The sequence below is a fragment of the Pristiophorus japonicus genome, chromosome 3 (genome assembly GCF_044704955.1).
Source record: "Pristiophorus japonicus isolate sPriJap1 chromosome 3, sPriJap1.hap1, whole genome shotgun sequence".
Classification (NCBI taxonomy): domain Eukaryota; kingdom Metazoa; phylum Chordata; class Chondrichthyes; family Pristiophoridae; genus Pristiophorus; species Pristiophorus japonicus.
In genome coordinates this window covers 274,771,840-274,792,447 of record NC_091979.1, presented here as the reverse complement: position 1 = coordinate 274,792,447, position 20,608 = coordinate 274,771,840, and the positions used below count along the sequence as shown (strand labels likewise).

Genomic DNA, 20,608 nt, shown 5'->3' with positions numbered 1-20,608 from the left:
AAGAAGGGTAACTTTGAAGGTATGAGGTGTGAATTGGCTAGGATAGATTGGTGAATGATACTTAAGGGGTTGACAGTGGATGGGCAATGGCAGACATTTAGAGACCGTATGGATGAACTACAACAATTGTACATCCCTGTCTGGTGTAAAAGTAAAAAAGGGAAGGTGGCTCAACCGTGGCTATCAAGGGAAATCAGGGATAGTATTAAAGCCAAGGAAGTGGCATACAAATTGGCCAGAAATAGCAGCGAACCCGGGGACTGGGAGAAATTTAGAACTCAGCAGAGGAGGACAAAGGATTTGATTTGGGCAGGGAAAAATAGAGTACGAGAGGAAGCTTGCAGGAAACATTAAAATGGATTGCAAAAGCTTCTATAGATATGTAAAGAGAAAAAGGTTAGTAAGACACACGTAGGTCCGCTGCAGTCAGAATCAGGGGAAGTCATAACTGGGAACAAAGAAATGGCAGACAAATTGAACAAGTACTTTGATTCGGTATTCAGTGAGGACACAAACAACCTTCCGGATATAAAAGGGGTCAGAGGGTCTAGTAAAAAGGAGGAACTGAGGTTCCTTATTAGTCGGGAAATTGTGTTGGGGAAATTGATGGGATTGAAGGCCGATAAATCCCCAGGGCCTGATGGACTGCATCCCAGAGTACTTAAGGAGGTGGCCTTGGAAATAGCGGATGCATTGACAGTCATTTTCCAACATTCCATAGATTCTGGATCAGTTCTTATGGAGTGGAGGGTAGCCAATGTAACCCCACTTTTTAAAAAAGGAGGGAGAAAAAACACGGAATTATAGACCGGTCAGCCTGACATCGATAGTGGGTAAAATAATGGAATCAATTATTAAGGATGTCATAGTAGCGCATTTGGAAAGAGGTGACATGATAGGTCCAAGTCAGCATGGATTTGTGAAAGGGAAATCATGCTCGACAAATCTTCTGGAATTTTTTGAGGATGTTTCCAGTAGAGTGGACAAGGGGGAACCAGTTGATGTGGTGTATTTGGACTTTCAGAAGGCTTTCGACAAGGTCCCACACAAGAGATTAATGTGCAAAGTTAAAGCACATGGGATTGGGGGTAGTGTGCTGACGTGGATTGAGAACTGGTTGGCAGAGAGGAAGCAAAGAGTAGGAGTAAATGGGGACTTTTCAGAATGGCAGGCAGTGACTAGTGGGGTACCGCAAGGTTCTGTGCTGGGGCCCCAGCTGTTTACATTGTACATTAATGATTTAGAGGGGATTAAATGTAGTATCTCCAAATTTGAGGATGACACTAAGTTGGGTGGCAGTGTGAGCTGCGAGGAGGATGCTATGAGGCTGCAGAGTGACTTGGATAGGTTAGGTGAGTGGGCAAATGCATGGCAGATGAAGTATAATGTAGATAAATGTAAGCTGGTAAAAACAGAGAGACAGACTATTATCTGAATGGTGACAGATTAGGAAAAGGGGAGGTGCAACGAGACCTGGGTGTCATGGTACATCAGTCATTGAAGGTTGGCATGCAGGTACAGCAGGCGGTTAAGAAAGCAAATGGCATGTTGGCCTTCATAGCGAGGGGATTTGAGTACAGGGGCAGGGAGGTGTTACTACAGTTGTACAGGGCCTTGGTGAGGCCACACCTGGAGTATTGTGTACAGTTTTGGTCTCCCAACATTGAGGAAGGACATTCTTGCTATTGAGGGAGTGCAGCGAAGGTTCACCAGACTGATTCCCGGGATGACGGGAGTGACGTATCAAGAAAGACTGGATCAACTGGGCTTGTATTCACTGGAGTTCAGAAGAATGAGAGGGGATCTCATAGAAACGTTTAAAATTCTGACGGGTTTAGACAGGTTAGATGCAGGAAGAATGTTCGCAATGTTGGGGAAGTCCAGAACCAGGGGTCACAGTCTAAGGATAAGGGGTAAGCCATTTAGGACCGAGATGCGGAGGAACTTCTTCACCCAGAGAGTGGTGAAACTGTGGAATTCTCTACCACAGAAAGTTGTTGAGGCCAATTCACTAAACATATTCAAAAAGGAGTTAGATGAAGTCCTTACTACTAGGGGGATCAAGGGGTATGGTGAGAAAGCAGGAATGGGGTACTGAAATTGCATGTTCAGCCATGAACTCATTGAATGGCAGTGCAGGCTCGAAGGGTCGAATGGCCTACTCCTGCACTTATTTACTATGTTTCTAGGACAAGAGCAGATGCAGCTGTGATGCCTTGCCTGCTGTCTCCAACCCCTGCAGTTGCAACACTCTGTCGAATCTCGTACTTTAAAAGGAGAAACGCTGAAATAGCACCAATGGAACCAGCAAGAAGCAAGTGTCATGTGTAGAGAAGGGGAAAGAAAACCTTCACCTTAACACATGAAAGTTACCCTTGTGCACTTTCTCCCAGTGCAGTCCATTATAAAGCACTGCAACCAGTAATCAAGCTGAGAGGCAACCACAGATTCAACTACTAGATTAGAATGACAAGCAACATTGGCATTTGAAATGAAAACTATTCACAAGTAATCTCTATGGTTTTCAAAATAGTTTCAAAAATTAGCAATTAAACAGATTATAATGGCTTACCTAAAGAGCTGGTAACCAGGCTCATGGTTGTGGATTTCTGCAATGAAACAGAAATAAACACACATTTTAATACTAAATCTAAGCCATATTGCAGAATAACATTTTTAGCATCTTTAAAATAACCGTACACATTATTATGCAAATCGTGCAGCAGACTGAGGATCTGAGAGGATAAAAACAGTATAAGCACCAGACACTACGGATGCATATCACGATCCATTAACAAGAGCTGCACACGTACAACTTTGGCATTCTATATGCTCTTACAGAAGCCAGCCAGCAGTATGTATAAATTGTTAAGCACAGTACATAGGGCCCAAGTTTCAGGCCACGCCTAGAACGGCGCAGCCCCGACCTGGACGCCCGTTTTTCGCGTCACAAAGTGCGCCTAAAGAAAACCTCCAGATTCTCCGGCTCCCTGCTGGTCCTCTGGAGCCGGGCGCGGTGCAGCAAGAGCTGTAGGGGGCGGAGCTAGGTCCCTGCGCTGAAAACAGTGCCGGGACCTCTGCACATGCGCACTACAGTGGGCGCACATGTGCAGTAGCTCCAGACGTCCAAAACTGTGTGTGAGGGGTCCGAAGCACGCAGCCCCTAGCCCTGGCCCAATGGCCTCACTGGGGCTGCATGCATAAGGCTCCTCCCATGCCCAGCTCCTGCTTCCTCCCAACCCGACTCCCGCTCTCTTCTCCCCCTCCCCGCCTGCACCGGACCTGACCCGACTCCCGCTTCTCCCCCCGCCCCCGGACCGGACCGGCGCCCCCACCTGACCTGACCTCCCTCCCAGTCTCCCTCCCCCCCGACCCGACCTCCCTCCTGACCCAACCTGACCTCCCTCCCCGACACTAACCAACCCGCGCTCCCTCCCTCCCCCCTACCCGAACCAACCCGACCTCCATCCTCCACCCCCCCGACCCGACCGCCCCCCACCCCCCGGACCGGACCCGACCCGCGCTCCCCCCGACCCGACACGCGCTCCCGACCCCGGACCCGACGCCACCTACCTGTAAATCTGGTGCTGGGGACCGGGCCCTGTCCGAAGTCTTGGGCCCGGCCGGGCACGGCCCTGTCCGAAGTCTTGGGCCCGGCCGGGCCTGGCCCGTTCAGCCTTCCCCCCTCCCTCCTTCTCCTTCTCCTCTCCTTCCCCTTCTTCTCTCCCCCCCCTTCCCCCCCTTTCCCACCCCCCTCCCTTTCCGCTTCCCCTCCCCCTCTCCTCCCCCCTTTCCCTCTCCCCTCCTCCCCTCTCCCCCTGCCCCCCTCCCTGTCAGAAACACAGACACTGACAGACAGAGAGTGAGACACACACAGACAGACAGAGAGATAGAGACACTGACAGAGACACACTGGGGGGGGAATTCCAACACACTGTTGGAGGGCTCCCGGTGCTGCAGTCAGTAAGTAGAAAATGTTTTATTTATTGATGTTTTTAAAAAAAAATTATTAATTTTTTTTGATTGAGTTATTGGTTGATTTATTGATGTTATCATCATTTATTGTTGATGATGGCTCTTTATTTGTAAAACTGAAGTGTTTAATGTTTGTAAACTTCCCTTTAAACCCCCCCCCCCCCCCACCCCCATTCTCTACGCCAGATTTTCTAAATTGTAGACAAGGTTTTTTCGAGCGTACAAAAATCTTCACTTACTCCATTCTAAGTTCGTTTGGAGTAAGTTTTCACTGCCGAAACTTTGAAAACAGGCGTAAGTGGCCGGACTTTTGAAAAAAAAATTCTGTTCCAAAGTGAAACTGTTCTAACTGACTAGAACTGGAGCAAACTAAATGCCGAGAATTTGAATTTCTAAGATACTCCGTTCTACACCAGTTGCTCCGAAAAATCAGGAGCAACTGAGGCCGAAACTTGGGCCCATAGTTTGGGTACTGTAATTTTCTAGGGTTCCTAACTTTAGCAAATGAAAAATAGCTAGATTTTTTTTAAAAAAGAAGTCCAAGCCACAGTAACCCTTCAAAAATCAAACTCTTTTCTGGAAAGATTGGTGCAGAAATATTATTCACCCAGAGAGTGGTGAACCTGTGGAATTCTCTACGACAGAAAGTTGTTGAGGCCAATTCACTAAATATATTCAAAAAAGAGTTAGATGTAGTCCTTACTACTAGAGGGATCAAGGGGTATGGCGAGAAAGCAGGAATGGGGTACTGAAGTTGCATGTTCAGCTATGAACTCATTGAATGGCAGTGCAGGCTCGAAGGGCCGAATGGCCTACTCCTGCACCTATTTTCTATGTTTCTATTAGTTACTTCTGCACTTGTATTGCCGAATTACTTCAGGAAGCAGCTCAGCCATACCTGCAGAAACTCCTGCTACTGTGGAAACTATCTCATTTATATTTCAGGATGGTTTCATGCTAGGTTAAGGTCACTAAAATCTGCACACTTTTTTTTTTGAAGTCACAGTTCAGGATTATTTCCCACTATCAGAGTGCATTCCACATGGTACCATCCTACAGCACCGGCTCCTGCCTTGCAAAGAATAGGAAGGGGACAAAAATACAACTGAAAATAACTGCTGACAAATGAGCTTTATATACTGCCATAAAAATAAATTTGGGAATCTATTAAAAGCCGACGTGTTGGCAGTTTTACACAATTCCAGATATAGCAAACAGCTAAATTCACAATTATTTGGTTCGACTTTATCAAGTCACACAAGTTCCTTTAAGGATTCATCAATAGGAGTTATATAAAGGTTTGTTTATGGCGTAGTTCATTTAACCATACTGCATATTACAGAATTTTCTATTCTACTATCCCTTCTCAGTTTGTTCCAGTTTGCTGTTCCCTCTCCTCCAGTTCATTCCCATTAGACTTCCAACAAAAAAAATCATATCAGATAGATTTGATTCCTTTGTCGTGGTTTTGGTTAACCTCCCCAGCCAAACCCACAGCAGAACATGAAGTTTTTAAAAAACCTGCTACGCTCAAGACAATAATTCAACTTTAGGGATTTGCTGCCATTTTAAGTAACTAAAGTTGTATAGTTGCATTTTATATGACAGCAGAACTTAAACAAGTCTCCATTTCTCAGTGATGAACTGTTATTACTTAACTCGAAGTGACTAGGTCACGATTCTTAATCCTTCAGCGTGGATATCAATTGTGAAGCATCCAGCCAGTGAATAACCACTCCAATTGTTTACATTAGAATCTCAGAATACTGCCTTCAAATTTCTCCTAACAGATCAATTATTCTCCATTTTAAACAAAGATCAATGTCAATTTTATTAATCCTGTGGGAGAACTCGCACGATTGCACAACCTAGTTGTTTGTAGCTTTAGTAAACAGTCCCTTCACAACATCTCATGAGAAAATGATTTCTGCAGGAATTTCTACACTCCCCTTGGTCAAAGTGTTGTAGTGCAGCGCAGATTAGATCCCCAAATACACAGAAGGAAACAAAAAAAATCTCCCAGCAGTAATGCTGGCAATGAAGAGGGAGAAAATATTCAACCCTTTTATCACTGATTTATTTTCATGTCTCTCAGGATGCACAGAGCCGCTATGGTATGTTTCACAAATTAGAACTGGAGTATGGAGGTGAACGTCAAGTTAAATAAAGAATGGCAAGAAATCCCTCTGTAAATTTTACTTAAAAAGGACAAAGGATAAACAGCCAATGAAAATATTAGTTTATCACTGATTAAAGTATCGGCGTGATTCCAGGCAACGACTAAATGCTGCGCAGTGGCTTTCTGGCGCAGAACTCTTTCCGGGTCATTGCCCACTTAAAGTATTAGCTGCAATAGAAATAGCACCCAGCTTATAAACAAACCAGTGGTTAGATCAGGAAATGCAATTGTAATCACATCAGTTATCTATCTCAACACATGGCAAAAGAATTAATGACAGGATACCTCTATTTGACTCAAGTCTGAATTACTATTACAACAATGACATCAGAGATGTCTGCGCTCCTCTAACTCTTTCCTCGAGCATCCCTGATTATAACTGCTCAACCAGCGGTGGCCGTGCCTTCAGCTTCCTAGGCCCCAAGCTCTGGAACTCCCTCCATAAACCTCTCCGCCTCTCTTCTCCTTTAAGATGCTCCTTAAAACCTACCTCTTTTACCAAGCTTTTGTCATCTGCCGTAATTTCTTATGTGGCTCGGTGTCAAATTTATTTGTTTTGTATTAAAACACATCTGTGAAGCGCCTTGGGACGTTTTACTACGTTAAAGGTGCTATATAAATACAAATTGTTGTTGTTGTACTATTATGCATTGTAAATGGTAGGGCAAAAGGTCCTCCTTCAGTTGATCAGGTAGTTTACAGATATTAGGCAAAAAGCAAGGTGTTTACCCACAGAGAATGACTACCTAGAAGAATGGAAAAGGAGAAGTCCCTTTGGGCTATTCGTGTGTACCCCCTAGTGGCCAACTTGAGAGCAAATCAGTCAGTGCTGAGGTGAGAAAAAATAGCTCCAAATTCAAGTAAAAACCAAGCCAATAAAAAGGTACATGAAATTATACAGTATTTGGTGAAATACCCTTAATAGATATATCTCTTCAAAACTGTTTAAATCTATTTTTAAATTACTAATATTGTGTAAAACAAGTTTGTAACTTCAAACTCCTTCATTGATACTAGTGAATGAAATGTGCCAGTGTTAATTATGCTTCAAACACACAGCAACTTGTATTTATATAGTGCCTTTAATGTAGTGAAATATCCCAAGGCACTTCACAGGAGTATTATGAGATAAAACAATTTGACATCAAACCACCTAAGGAGAAATTAAGGCAGATGACCAAAAGCTTGGTCAAAGAGGTAGTTTTTAAAGGAGGAAAGAGAGGTAGAGAGGCGGAGAGGTCCAGGCAGGGAGTTCCAGAGCTTGGGGCCTAGGCAACAGAAGGCACGGCCACCAATGGTTGAGTGGTTATAATCAGGGATGCTCAAGAGGGCAGGATTGGAGAAGCGCAGACATCTCGGGGGAGTTGTGGGGCTGGAGATTACAGAGATAGGGAGGGGCAAGGCCATTGGGGGATTTCAAAACAAGGATGAGAATTTTGAAATTGAGGCATTGATTAACCGGGAGCCAATGTTGGTCAGCAAACACAGGGGTGATGGGTGAGCGGGATTTGGTGCGAGTTAGGACGCCGCAGCCGAGTATTGGATCACCTCTAGTTTACATAGGGTAGAATGTGGGAGGCCAGCCAGGAGTGCGTTGGAATAGTCAAGACTAGAGGTAACAAAGGCATGGATGAGGGCTTCAGCAGCAGATGATCTGAAGTAAGGGCGGAGTCGGCAATGTTACGGAGGTGGAAATAGGCGGTTTTAGTTATCCTGCAGATAAGTGATCGAAAGTTCATTTCAAGGTCAAATATGACACCAAGGTTGCGAACAGTCTGAGGCTGAACCAGACAGAAGTTGGGGAGAGGGATGGAGTCAGTGGCTAGTAAACGGAGTTTGTGGCGGGGACCGAAAACAATGGCTTTGGTCTTCCCAATATTCAATTAAGAGAACATTTTTGCTCATCCAGAACTCCAAATTGATATGGTTTATTAAACTATTTAAGGACAAATTTTAAATTGTCGTTGTCTCATTATTGTATGTCCATTGTGCCCCTTAGTGGGTTGAATCCACATTGCGTCTCTGGGAGGAGCTCTTCAGCCACTGGGAGAAGGTGAATGAGGAAGATTCTTGCGATGACTTTCCCTGTGGCAGACAGCAGGGAAACTCCTCTGTAATTAACGTTGACTGGTCACCTTTCTTGAAGATGGTCACGATTACAGCGTCTGAGATCCCCTGGCATGCTCTCCAGCCTTCCCAATAAGAAAAATAAGTTTGTGGATTCGCGCCAATGGTGCTTCTCTGTCATGCTTTAATGCTTCGGTGGGGATTTCATCTGCTCCGGAGGCCTTGTTCTTCAGTGGTTGGATGGCCTTTTCAATCTCATACTGGGCTGGGGTTGTACTGAGATGGTGGCGGGAGGCATGCTGCGGGATGGAGTCGAGGACACTCACGTCAAAGACAGTGTCTCAGTTAAGGAGACTTTCGAAGTGCTCCTTCCAGCGGGCATTGCCTCTATATCCTTGATGAGTACCTCTCCGCTCTTGGCCCTCAGTGGAGTCGGGCCTTGGGTGCTTGGGCCGTAGGTGGTCATGACTGCGCTAAAGAATCCACGCACATCATGATCGTCAGCTAGTTGCTGGATCTCCTGCGCTTTTTCCACCCACCATCTGTTCTTTAGGTCACGAGTTTCACGTTGGACCCCGGCCTTCAGACGTCTATAGAGTTGCTTCCTTGCTCTCAAGATGTGTTGCTTTTCCAGCTCAAGAATGCACTTGCAGCTTATTAGCGCCTGAATCTTGCGGTCGCTCTCGTCGAATCAGTCTTGATGTTTCCTGGTCGAGTGACCAAGTGTCTCTTCACAGATGCTAATTATGGAGGCCTTGAGGGCAGACCAGGTACTGTGGGCACTCTGCATCTCCGGTTCCCTGGAAATAGTCAGGTTGGTTGTGAGGCGCTGGCTAAATAAGGCTTTCTTAGCAGGGTCTTTGAGTGCTCCAGCATTGACTTTCGTGCGGCAGCATTTCTGTTGCCATCGCTATTTTGGGGCTATATTGATGGAATTGACAGAGCGGAATAGGCGGTGGTTAGTCCAGCAGTCAGCAGCTCCTGTCATGGCGCGGGTGATGCGGATGTCCTTGCAGTCCCTTGCTCGGACGATGACATAGTCTAGCAGATGCTAGCGTTTGGAGCATGGGCATTACCATGAGGCCTTGTACGTGTGTCTCTGACAGAACACCGCGTGTCAAATTCAAGAAAAATGCAGGGAGCAGCACCAGCCTCTGTTCATGGCCTTTTTTTGACCTCAAAGGTTCGACACCGATAGGGATTATGGAGTGTCCTCCTCAAATTCGGCTACCCTCAAACATTTGTCACAATCCTCCGCCTGCTCCATGATGACATGCAAGCCATGATCGTGATCAACAGATCCACCACAGACTCAATACACGTGCGCACTGGGGACAAGCAAGGCTGTGTCAACGCTCTTCTCGATCTTCCTTGCTGCAATCCTCAATAAGCTCCCCGCTGGAGTGGAGCTAATCTATAAAACAAACGGGAAACTGTTCAACCTCCGTCGCCTCCAGTCCAGATCCAAGGTCGTCTCATCCTCTGTTATTGAATTACAGTATGCAGACGATGCTTGCATTTGCGCCAACTCCAAACCATCGTCAACACCTTCACCGAAGTGTACGAGAGTATGGGCCTTACACTAAACATCTGTAAGACAAAGGTTCTCTACCAACCTGCCCCGCCACATAGTACTGCTCCCGATTTTCGAGATCCATGACGAGGCCTTGAACAACGTGGACCATTTTCCATACTTTGGGAGCCTTAGCCAAGGGCAGACATAGATGACGAATTCCAACACCGCCTTCAGTGTGCCAATGCAGCCTTCGGTCACCTGAGGAAGGTGGTGTGTGAAGACCAGGACCTCAAACCTGGCACCAAGTTCATGGTCTACAGAGCAGTAGTGATACCCGCCCTCCTATATGCTTCAGAGACATGGATTATGTACAGCAAGCACCTCAAAGCACTGGAGAAATACCACCAATGCTGCCTCCGCAAGATTCTGCAAATACATTGGCAGGATAGACGCCCCAACATCAGTGTTCTCGCTCAGGCCCACATCCCCAGCATCGAAGCGTTAACCATGCTCGATCAACTCCGTTGGACGGACCACATTGTTTGCATGCCCGATACTAGACTCCCAAAACAAACGTTCTACTCAGAGCTCCAACACAGCAAGCGAGCCCCAGGTGGCCAGAGGAAACGCTTCCTGGATATCCTCAAAGCCTCCTTGAAAAAGGGCAATATCCCCACCGACACCTGGGAATCCCTGGCCCCAGACCACTCAAAGTGGAGGAGAAACATCCGGGAAGGCGCTTAGCATCTGGAGTCTCTTCACAGAGCACGCGCAAGTCAAGCGCAAACAGCAGAAGGAGCGCATGACAACCCAAGCACCCCACCCACCCGTCCCTACAAGTACTATCTACCCCACCTGTGACAGAAACTGTAGATCCCACATTGGACTCAGTCACCTGGGAACTCATTAGTGTGGAAGCAAGTCATCCTCGACTCAGAGACTGCCTAAGATGATTATAGTAGTCTTTAGAAACAGAGTTATTTCTGTTCAATCTCCCAATAGACTTAAGCTAATTTACTACTCGTCACTGATGTCTTATAATCTTACAAGCCTTAAGAGCATTAAAATGCTATTTCTTCATTGAGGAAAGTAAACTGGCTGGTTTAAAAACCAGCATTGACCCAGTTCTGCAAACAGGGCACTCTTCAGCTCTTTGAGTCAAGCATTGGTCAGTTCTGTAAATTCTACAATTTTTTTGTTACTCTGTCAAGTTTAGGGATTTCTGACTATGCCAACACAGGAGGATTTTGGTGCATTAAAAAAGCTATTATTAAATTCAATGTGCCTTTTAATGAGTTAAATTCATAGAATATCAGAACTGGGAAATGTAGATTAGGATCCAGATTAAGCATCTGAACCAGAATTCTTCAGACCATGGGAGTTAGCCTAGGTATCCCAGTGAACATCCACAGATCTTGTCATGCTGAGAATATACTTTTGGGAAACAGATAGCTGGTTTGTTTGACAGGCTACAGGAAAATTCTTGAATGGGGAAGGAGTTGTGAGGGGCAGTCTTGAATAAGAAGAAAAAGGACAATCGGAAAAAGGACATTAAGTCAGCCAATCCAATTTGGTATGTGAAGGAAGCCCAGCTTCATGAGAGAAATCTTGTTCATCTTAAGCTCAGGGCCTGCCAGAACTAGAAGGTTGTGTAGGAAAAAAAGTTAAGTTACCTATTAACGTAGAATAGTGTGGTGTAGTTTTTCATTAAAAAAAATTCACAAGGAGTAGTTTGAACTTAACTGAATTTTAATTGTAACTGTCATTATACATTCACTTGTCTGTAAAGTAAAGCAGTTTATCAATTTGTATTTGGCCTCATCTCGCAGAAATGTTTGCAGTCATCTGCTGAAAGACTGGAGACATGCATGTGAAGGCACGCGAGAAAGACACAATATCCAATCAGATGTCATGGGAGAGCTATTATATGATTAGTTATTGGGCAGTACAGGCACATTCCTGAATGCAAGAATCGCTTACAGGACCGACTTGCACTACTGAATCCAAGAGAATATCTAAGGCAGACTCAAAATCTGTAAATTAAATGGAAGGAATTTATTAGGCATTGTGCTAGTTGAATCAAACAACATCTGATATTATCAAAGGAACTTATGGCCAATCACCATTGAATCTTTGGACAAGGTTGCATAACCTTAGGTTAAAGTACCTGCCTTTGAAACCTCGAGGCAGGATTATTTCCATGCCCTCCCTTTTGCCTCATCGTCCTCCACAAACTCTTCCCATATCGTGACCCACTAGCCAATCCCCATTTTTCGATGACCAACACTGGCTCTATGCCTCCAATGTAGTAAGTTTAAACTCCTTGCCCTCATTTTCAAATTCCACCATTGCCATGAAGCGATTTGAAGACATATGGCCCATTTGATCTATCCACCACCGTCAGTTTTATATCCCCAACCCCACCCCCTTTTGTCTGCCATCTTCGTTGTTATTAACAGTTACATAGTAGTACAGTAAGACAGGTAAATACAGGACTCAGAAAAGACATGCAACATTGGATTGCAACACTAGGAAGCTGAAGGGACAGAGTATTGTCTGAACAAGTATGGCTATTCTCTTCTAGAACATGCATGTTTTACATATGATCCAAAAGATGCATTTAAATTAATGTTGAGTGCTGCAATATGATCATTTCTGCTATGCAGTGTTTCAGTTGGCAAGTGAACTTCAACATAGTCAAGTGAGAGTTAGTACATTTTGGGAGGAAGAATAAGGAGGCCACATACTCCTTGGAAAATAAGTGTCTAAATGGGATAGAGGAGCAGAGGGATCTGGGGATACGGATACACAAATCACTAAAAATAGCAACACAGGTTAATAAGGCCAATAAAAAAAACAAATAAAGCACCAGAGTTTATTTCTGGAGGGATAGAATTCAAAAGCAGAGAAGTTATGTTAAACTTGTATCGAACCTTGGTTAGACCGAGAGTATTGTGAACAGTTCTGGTCTCCATATTATAAAAAGGCACTGGAGAAGGTACAAAAAATTTACTAGAATGATACCAGAACTGTGAGGTTATATTAATCAGGAAAGATTGAACAGGCTGGGGCTCTATCCTCTAGAAAAGAGAAAACTGAAGTGTGACCTGATGGAAGTTTTTAAGTTTATGAAAGGGCTTGATAGGGTAGACATAGGAAAGATGTTTCCACTTGAGAGCGAGACCAGAACTAGGGGCCATAAATACAATATAGTCACTAATAAATCCAATAGGGAATTCAGGAGAAACGTTACCCCCCCCCACAGAGTGGTTAGAATATGGAACTTGGTAGCACAAGGAGCAGCTGAGGCAACTAGCATAGATACATTTAAGGGGAAGATAGATAAACACATGAGAGAGAAAGATATGCTGATGGGGTTAGATGAAGGAGGCTCATGTGGAGTATAAGCATGGACCTGTTGGGCTGAATAGCCTGTTTCTGTGCTGTAAATACTATGCAATTCTCTAGGCAATATTAGTTTAGAATATTGATGCACTATGGATGCAAGTCCTTAATCTTCTAAAAACATCATTTTCCTATAGAAAATAAAAATTGAATTAAGTTTTCATGCCACAGGTGAAACAGGCACCTTTATAAATTTTAGCTACATTCCCCAATTCAAGTTAAGTCTTTCTTGGCCAAGTGCGAAATGCTGCTGAGTCCACAGAATTCTTTCCACAAATGTTGTGCAACAAGTTACAAATTTATATGGGATATAGTCATACTGAACCCCTGGGAGTAATGAAAGGCTCTACATTTTACATTCTTCAGTGCACTAGCAGACTTCTCAGTAACTTGGATGTTTTTGTTATATTACAAGGACAAAAATGAAACACTTAAACTAAAGTCCTGACTGCCTGCTCATGTGGGTGTAAAAGATCTGATGTAATTATTCAAAGAATAGCACAGGAGTTCCCCAATGTCCTGGTCAACCTTTATCCCTCAACTAACACCACCAAAACAGATTATCTCTTATCTCATTGCCGTTTGTAGAACCTTGCAATGCTTCGGGATATCCTGAGGATGTAAAAGGTGCGGTATAAATGCAAGTTGTTTCTTCCAGGTTTTTGCACCCAATAGTAACTGGATTGTACTCAAAGCTCTTTGGACGTTTGAGAAACAATGAAGTGCGATATAAATCTATTATTTTTCTTTTAATGAACATCCATCAAAGATCACCGCTATGCTGCACATTTAAATATTGTCTTTTGTTTGCATCTACAAAATTGGCCATCACAATAATTCTCAACTTTGTTATGCAGTCTTGACATATGTACTACTGATATCATCATCATAGGCAGTTCCTCGGAGTCAAGGATAATTTGCTTCAACTCAAAATGAGTTCTCAGGTGAGTGAGTCGTCCAATGTGGGACCTACAGTCTCTGTCACAGGTGGGGCAGATAGTGGTTGAAGGAAAGGGTGACTGGAGAGCCTGGGTTGACGCACGCTCCTTCCGCTGTCTACGCTTGGTTTCTGCTTGCTCTCGGCGATGGAACTTGAGGTGCTTAGTGCCTTCCCGGATGCTCTTCCTCCACTTTGGGCCGTCTTGGGCCAGGGATTCCCAGGAGTCAGTGGGGATGTTGCGCTTTGTCAAGGAGGCTTTGAGGATGTCCTTGACGCATTTCCTCTGCCCATCTGGGGCTCGCTTGCTGTGTCGAAGCTCCACATAGAGTGCTTGCTTTGGGAGTCTCAACGGAGCTGATCGAGCTACAGTACGCAGACGACATTTGCGTCTGCGCACACTCAGAGACCGAACTCCAAGCCATCGTCAATACCTTCACCGAGGCATATGAGAGCATGGGCCTAACACTAAATATCCATAAGACAAAGATCCTCTACCAATCTGATCCCGCCACACAGCACCGCCCTCCCAATTAGCAAAATCCACGATGAGGCCTTGGACAACTTGGACCATTTTCCATACCTCAGGAGCCTACTGTCAGCAAGAGCAGACATTGACGACAAGGTCCAACACTGCCTTCAGTGCACCAGCACAGCCTTCAGAAGAGGGCGTTTGAAGACCAGGACCTCAAATCCGGCACCAAGCTCATGGTCTACAGGGCAGTAGTGATACCCACCCTCCTATACTGATATCAACCTACAGCAGTTTGTTTATATTTAATATGCTCAAAACCATGTGTGCTAACTTGATACACTGATTCAACCTCTACTAACAGCAGTTAAATGTTTTCAGTACATTTCTCAAACATATTACAATGGGCAACTTGGGATCAAAACTGCCCATTATAAATTTGGGTCTTGGCTTGGATATTCACTCACATACAGTGATACTGCTTACTCCCATTAGTGGTCCTTACTTTTAACAACATAAGCAGTGTAACCCAGGGGTGCAACAATAGAACCCACATCGGTTCTGAATTAAATATTTGCGTTTTTTGCACATGCAACTCTCCAATCTCATCATAGGCTAACCAAGAAAACTGGGCAAGACAAGACCAGCACAAAATAAGTTTTGTTTTATTTTAGTCTCACTTAATTACAACCTACCTTGGCATAATATAATAAATATACTTCCCCACATTGGGTCATTTTGCTCAATTTAAAATAACTTCTAAAATATTGTCCTGATTCTAACCTTTTGAGTGATGAAAGCCTGCCCTGGCAACTTTCTGTTTAAAACCCGCCCGAGTGCATTTCTGTCCCTATTTTTAATCTCCGTATTCACAGCCGCAAGGGAGGGCTTATGCTAAAACAAACCTCATCAAGCACCTGGGACCAAGGACTTCTATCACAATGGGTGCAAGACATTTATCAACTATACAGACTGAACAAATGATTTTATTGTTTTTGGTTTTTGCAGAAATTATTTCAATGCCTAGCTTATTACCTTGGTGCTTCTTTATTTAAAAAAAAAAACTTGTTCGGAAACATTTTACTTTAAAAACTCAATTAAATGCAACTCTCTCCCAAAATTCTCTCAGGTAAAAATGGCCAGAGCTCCATAACATAATACCTCCCTTTAAATCAATGCTTGAAAATATTAATTGCAGAAAATGTTTAAAGGCATTCAGAATTACTTTTTAGTTAAAAACTTACAAGTTAAATTTGTCACCATTCACTAATCAAAGTCTTAGAACACAATGGAGCGGAAGTAAAAATAACTTTCCCGATCATTTCTTCACTGGTCTCCAGCAGTCCCTTTAAGACCTGGGAAAAACTAGTCAGAGCATGCACATCGCATGCTCCACCTAGTTTTCCCACACAATTTGCAGCAGGATCCTAAATGGGCGCAGGACCTTCTCTGCATATTTAAATTAATCTAGATCAAACCTCATAAAATATAAAACATAAAATGATGTTGACACCCTAGAGGTAAGAAAATTCCAAGGTCACAACAGATGTTATTTCCAGTTTCAAAAGACTCAAGGAAAAACTAAGTGACTCCATTTCACACACAATCTATTACACTGCTGGCACTGTGTTTTTGCACTACATCTATCACTTTAATTCAATAACTATGATAGATAAAAACAGAAAAGTAATATTTCTGGAATATATTAATAACATTTTAACAAGGACTATCCAAATTGCAGACCCCAAAAGATCATTTGAGATTTAGTCAACTGCATCAATATAAAATGAATACTTTACAACAAAAGCACTGCAAACAATGTCATCTTCTATAAGCACATTCTAATTCCCACTGACATCACAAAGCATCCATGGTTTTCTCCCACACTTCTTGGATGGATTCAATTAACTTATTCTCAGGAACAAACATTGCAAGTTTCACTTCTCAGCCACTGTGTCATTGTTCCCGAGTTGACAATTTAAGCACTAAGTTTACTTCTGGTATATTCTAAACAAATATGAACTGCTTTGATGCAGTGGAAAATTAAAATATTAATGCCAGATTTGTTTAATTGTACATAATCCGATATTTTAACCCTCCATTCCTCCTCCCCTTCCAATTTTTAAAGTTCAATACAATGCATCATTAGTAATGGGGAAACTAGAATTACAACTTTTCAGTAGACCTACACAGAATATGAAATTAAAATAGAAGTACTCCCTGCCTTTTAGTTAGAAGCGGCCTGGTGATTAAGTAATCAATTCTTCTGATTACTTCCACAAAATCACTTTACACCAGTAATGCCAAAGTCAACAGTACAAAAAGTTGCATTGCAAGTCGTAACTTTCAGTTTTAATCAGATCTCATTTCAGATCCCTTGCACCCCACTCTGACATGGTCACATGTACAAGGTTAGCAGACTTACCTATTACTTGCAGTAGCTCGGTGTTGCTGATCTGTGAATCACTAATACTGAAAGTCTCAAGTTGTTTTACATCTCCCAAGAGAAAGCCTTCCTGCAATGAAAAACCCAGTTAAATTATAACACAAATAAGGAAATACAAGACTGCAAAATAAGTCAATAAATCAATTGGAGAAACAGGCAGAAGTAATAAAAACAAAATCAAGTGCTTCCGCTGTAATTAAGAGCTAACTTGCTCATCCCAATTGGACAGCAGATAAACTTGATGCAGTACAACGAAAATACTCCACTGATAGAGCGGTGATGCATTGCCAGTTCAGTTGTTTGAAGACCACCACTGCTGTTTCTGACAACTGGGTAAGTAGCATTTGATTGTGACTCGACTTGTCAGTCAAAACAAACCCGAGGCTCAAATGTTATGTCTAGCTGACAAAATTCTACACTGATGTCTAGGCACACCAAAGTATGCAAAGACAATTCTGTAGCAACGATTTGCGCATCAAGAAAACTGGGTCCGCCGCATTTGAAAAAAATATAAAAGTTAGAGCAAAAACAGTCCTATAAAGGAAAGCCACAACACTGCGCATTTCTTGCCTCGAAAACTTTCCCCCCGGTCTCCGTTGAAAACGGTTCGCACTTGGGTTAAATAAACATTGGGACCAACAGATTACAATGTCACAAATCAGCTCCAGATACTGGATCAGAAAGTGGGCACATCCAGTCGGGCGGGACCCAGTTGCAGTCAAGGCTACAAAAAGCAGTGACTCTTGAGGCGGACTCACTCACTCTGCCGGCAATTCAATGTTTCGCAAACCATTTCCGCCATGACCTCTCGCCGGGGATAGAACAGCCGCCGGCCGGCCGGCCCGGGGGTTGCGCCTGTCACCGGCCCCATCCCGCGGGGGTTTACAGCTCTTTCAATGGTTGACCAAAACCCGAGCCCTCCCCGGGCCAGGAAAAGGCCAGGGTCCGGGCGGCGGGAGCCGGGGACTCGGCCTGCTCGCCAGGGCGAAACCCCGCACCAACAACAAGCTCACAGGCATCCGAAGCGCGGCGCTCGGCCCTCGGCAGCGCGGCTCGGGTGCCGGACGGCGGGTACCTACGTGGTCTGAGGGGCTGTTGGCGTGGTGATAAACTAAGGAACTGAAAGTGTAGCCCGAGACGGAGGCGGCCATCTTTTCCAACCTTCCCACCCACAGCCCCCCGCGACACGGGCACTTCCGTTCCCCACACGGACCGCCGGAAGCGCCCCGCTTCCGCCCCGCACACCCTCAGCTTCCGCCCCGCTCGCCCACTGCTCTTTGTATGGGCTGAGGCCAGGGTCTCACGTCAAGCGGGGCATTTGGGACCACAGCTGCAAAAAGCAAGGTCCTATACTTACCTGGCAGGGGAGTAACCCTGATCACCCAGGGGGTGCTCCCAGGCTGAGGCTAGCCCATTGCACTTGGAGTGTGCTGACTCCTGCAATGTCCCCAAACGTGGGATACTCGACTGCAAAATGTGTGCTAGTGGGGGACTGCGTCCACGCTCTCCCCTGGCTTTACAATCAAAATCAGAATTTAAAATACAAACATTTACAGGGAGCCACATTCTGCCCTCTTGGAAAGCTGCTCAATTCTGTGACTTGATCTTAACTGTTTCCCCATGTTGCAGCTCTGGGTATTACCTTGCCTGCTACAACTCTTTTGAGAGAATAATAAATAAACATTAAATCAAGTTCCCCCTTATTAAAGGAGGGGGATGGGAGGGGGGGAGAACACTTCAAACAGTTTACAAGTGCCCTTTTTTGTTCCTTGCCTGCTACAAATGCTGCTGACATTTACGTCCCATTCCTTCCCAGCTGAGGACCTGCAGACGCCAGTCATGGTGCCGAAAGTCTGGATTCAAAGCAAATGGGGCCAGATGTTCGTCATTCACCAAAGTGTAACTTTGGATGGTCCTTCTCTTTTGACATCTAGTTTATGTCAGACTAGAATTTCCCCACCATTGTTGTGTCTTATCCTACAGCAAGAAAAGCAGGTGTGCTTTGAACATTTTAGCCTAGTGCTGTTTAGTTGATGGGGAGGGATGGAGGAAGTCAAATCTGATCTGGCGATGGGTTAGCAGCTGAGAGTTGTAGATTGGCAGGTATGGGCCCCCTGACAGCTCATGTGATATGGTGTGTGTGTTTTTTTACTATTCTGGCCTCATGAGAATATCATTTTGAACTCTTAACGCTGCGTTTGCGTTAAATGCCTTAATCTGTCCACAATACCTTGGCAGTCTAATGGAGGTACTTTCTCTCCCATACCAGCCTTTTTATATTTGGATTTTCGATACTAATAACATAACTTTTAGATGTTTGAAATTCTCACTTGAAAATTCTTGAGTATAGTTTGCTTATCTTGTGCGCTCCAATATACTATGTCAAAGGAATGGTATGATATAGATTCATATTTTCCACACTGCAAACTCCTGAACTTGTGCTATCGCTCAAGAGAGAGGAATGGGAGAGAGAATGCTAGGCCATCTCCACAGAGGAACTTGGTTAAACCAAGAAGATAGAGTCATCCTCACAACTCTCAGGCATCTTCGCTAGTGCAAAAATAAATTTGGAGGATGCCTTCCTGCCCACCGCTGTCCACCTTTGGCTCGTTGCCGTCGACAAGTTCCGAGTAGAGCACTTGCTTTGGGAGTCTTGTGCCTGGCATGCGAACTATGTGGCCTGCCCAGCGGAGTTGATAAAGTGTGGTCAGTGCTTCAATGCTGGGGATGTTGGCCTGGTCGAGGACGCTAACATTGGTGCGTCTGGCCTCCCAGGGGATTTGTAGGATCTTGCGGAGACATCGTTGGTGGTATTTCTCCAGCAACTTGAGGTGTCTACTGTGCATGGTCCATGTCTCTGAGCCATACAGGAGGGCAGGTATCGCTACAGCCCTGTAGACCATGAGCTTGGTGACAGTTTTAAGGGCCTGGTCTTCAAACACTCTTTTCCTCAGACGGCCGAAGGCTGCACTGGTGCTCTTGTTGATAGGAGGCTCCCGAGATAAGGGAAGTGGGCCACGTTGTCCAGGGTTCTTGTCAGTAACACTTGACTGAGTGTCTGTCTATGTGATGAAAAATAGCATTGGCAGTGACTCCACAGCCCCTTCTTGATTTGCCTCATGAAATTGACGATTGAAATCACAAAATTGAGGACTCCAGGGCTGTTGTCTCATTTATAAGAATGAGAGATGATCTCATTGAAAAATACAACATTCTTACAGGGCTTGACAGGGTAGATGCAGGGAGGATGTTTCTTCTGGCTGAGGAGTCGAGAACCAGGGGTCACAGTCTCAGACTCAGGGGTTGGCCATTTTGGACTGAGATGAGGAAAATCTTCTTCACTCAGAGGGTGATGAATCTTTGGAATTCTCTACCCCAGAGTGCTGTGGAGGCTCAGTCCATGAGTATATTCAAGACCGAGATCGCTCGATTTTTGAATATTAAGGGAATCAAGAGATATCGGGATAGTGCACGAAATTGCAGTTGAGATATAAGATCATCCATGATCTTATTGAATGGCGGAGCAGGCTTGAGGGGCCGAATGGCCTACTCCTGCTTCTAATTCTTATATTCTTATGTTCATGTTTTGAGCTCATGTTTTGGTTAATCAA

General features: G+C 44.4%; 1 protein-coding gene and 1 non-coding gene across 2 annotated transcripts in view; one reads left to right on the top strand and one right to left on the bottom strand.

Annotated features, from left to right (window-relative positions):
- The window catches only part of abraxas2 (abraxas 2, BRISC complex subunit), a 50,173-nt gene extending 32,001 nt beyond the window's left edge, over nucleotides 1-18,172 (bottom strand). The window contains exons 1-3 of the mRNA XM_070875018.1: nucleotides 18,077-18,172; nucleotides 16,977-17,067; nucleotides 2,573-2,609 (exon numbers count right to left, since the gene is read on the bottom strand). Coding sequence (XP_070731119.1) covers nucleotides 2,573-2,609; nucleotides 16,977-17,067; nucleotides 18,077-18,148 — 200 coding nt within the window. The 5' untranslated portion in view covers nucleotides 18,149-18,172. The remainder of the gene's footprint in view (nucleotides 1-2,572; nucleotides 2,610-16,976; nucleotides 17,068-18,076) is intronic.
- A 174-nt stretch (nucleotides 18,173-18,346) lies between these two features.
- On the top strand, nucleotides 18,347-18,510 carry LOC139260674 (U1 spliceosomal RNA). Its single transcript, XR_011592850.1, has one exon. It is a non-coding gene; the product is annotated as a U1 spliceosomal RNA (small nuclear RNA).
- Nucleotides 18,511-20,608: the final 2,098 nt, after the last annotated feature.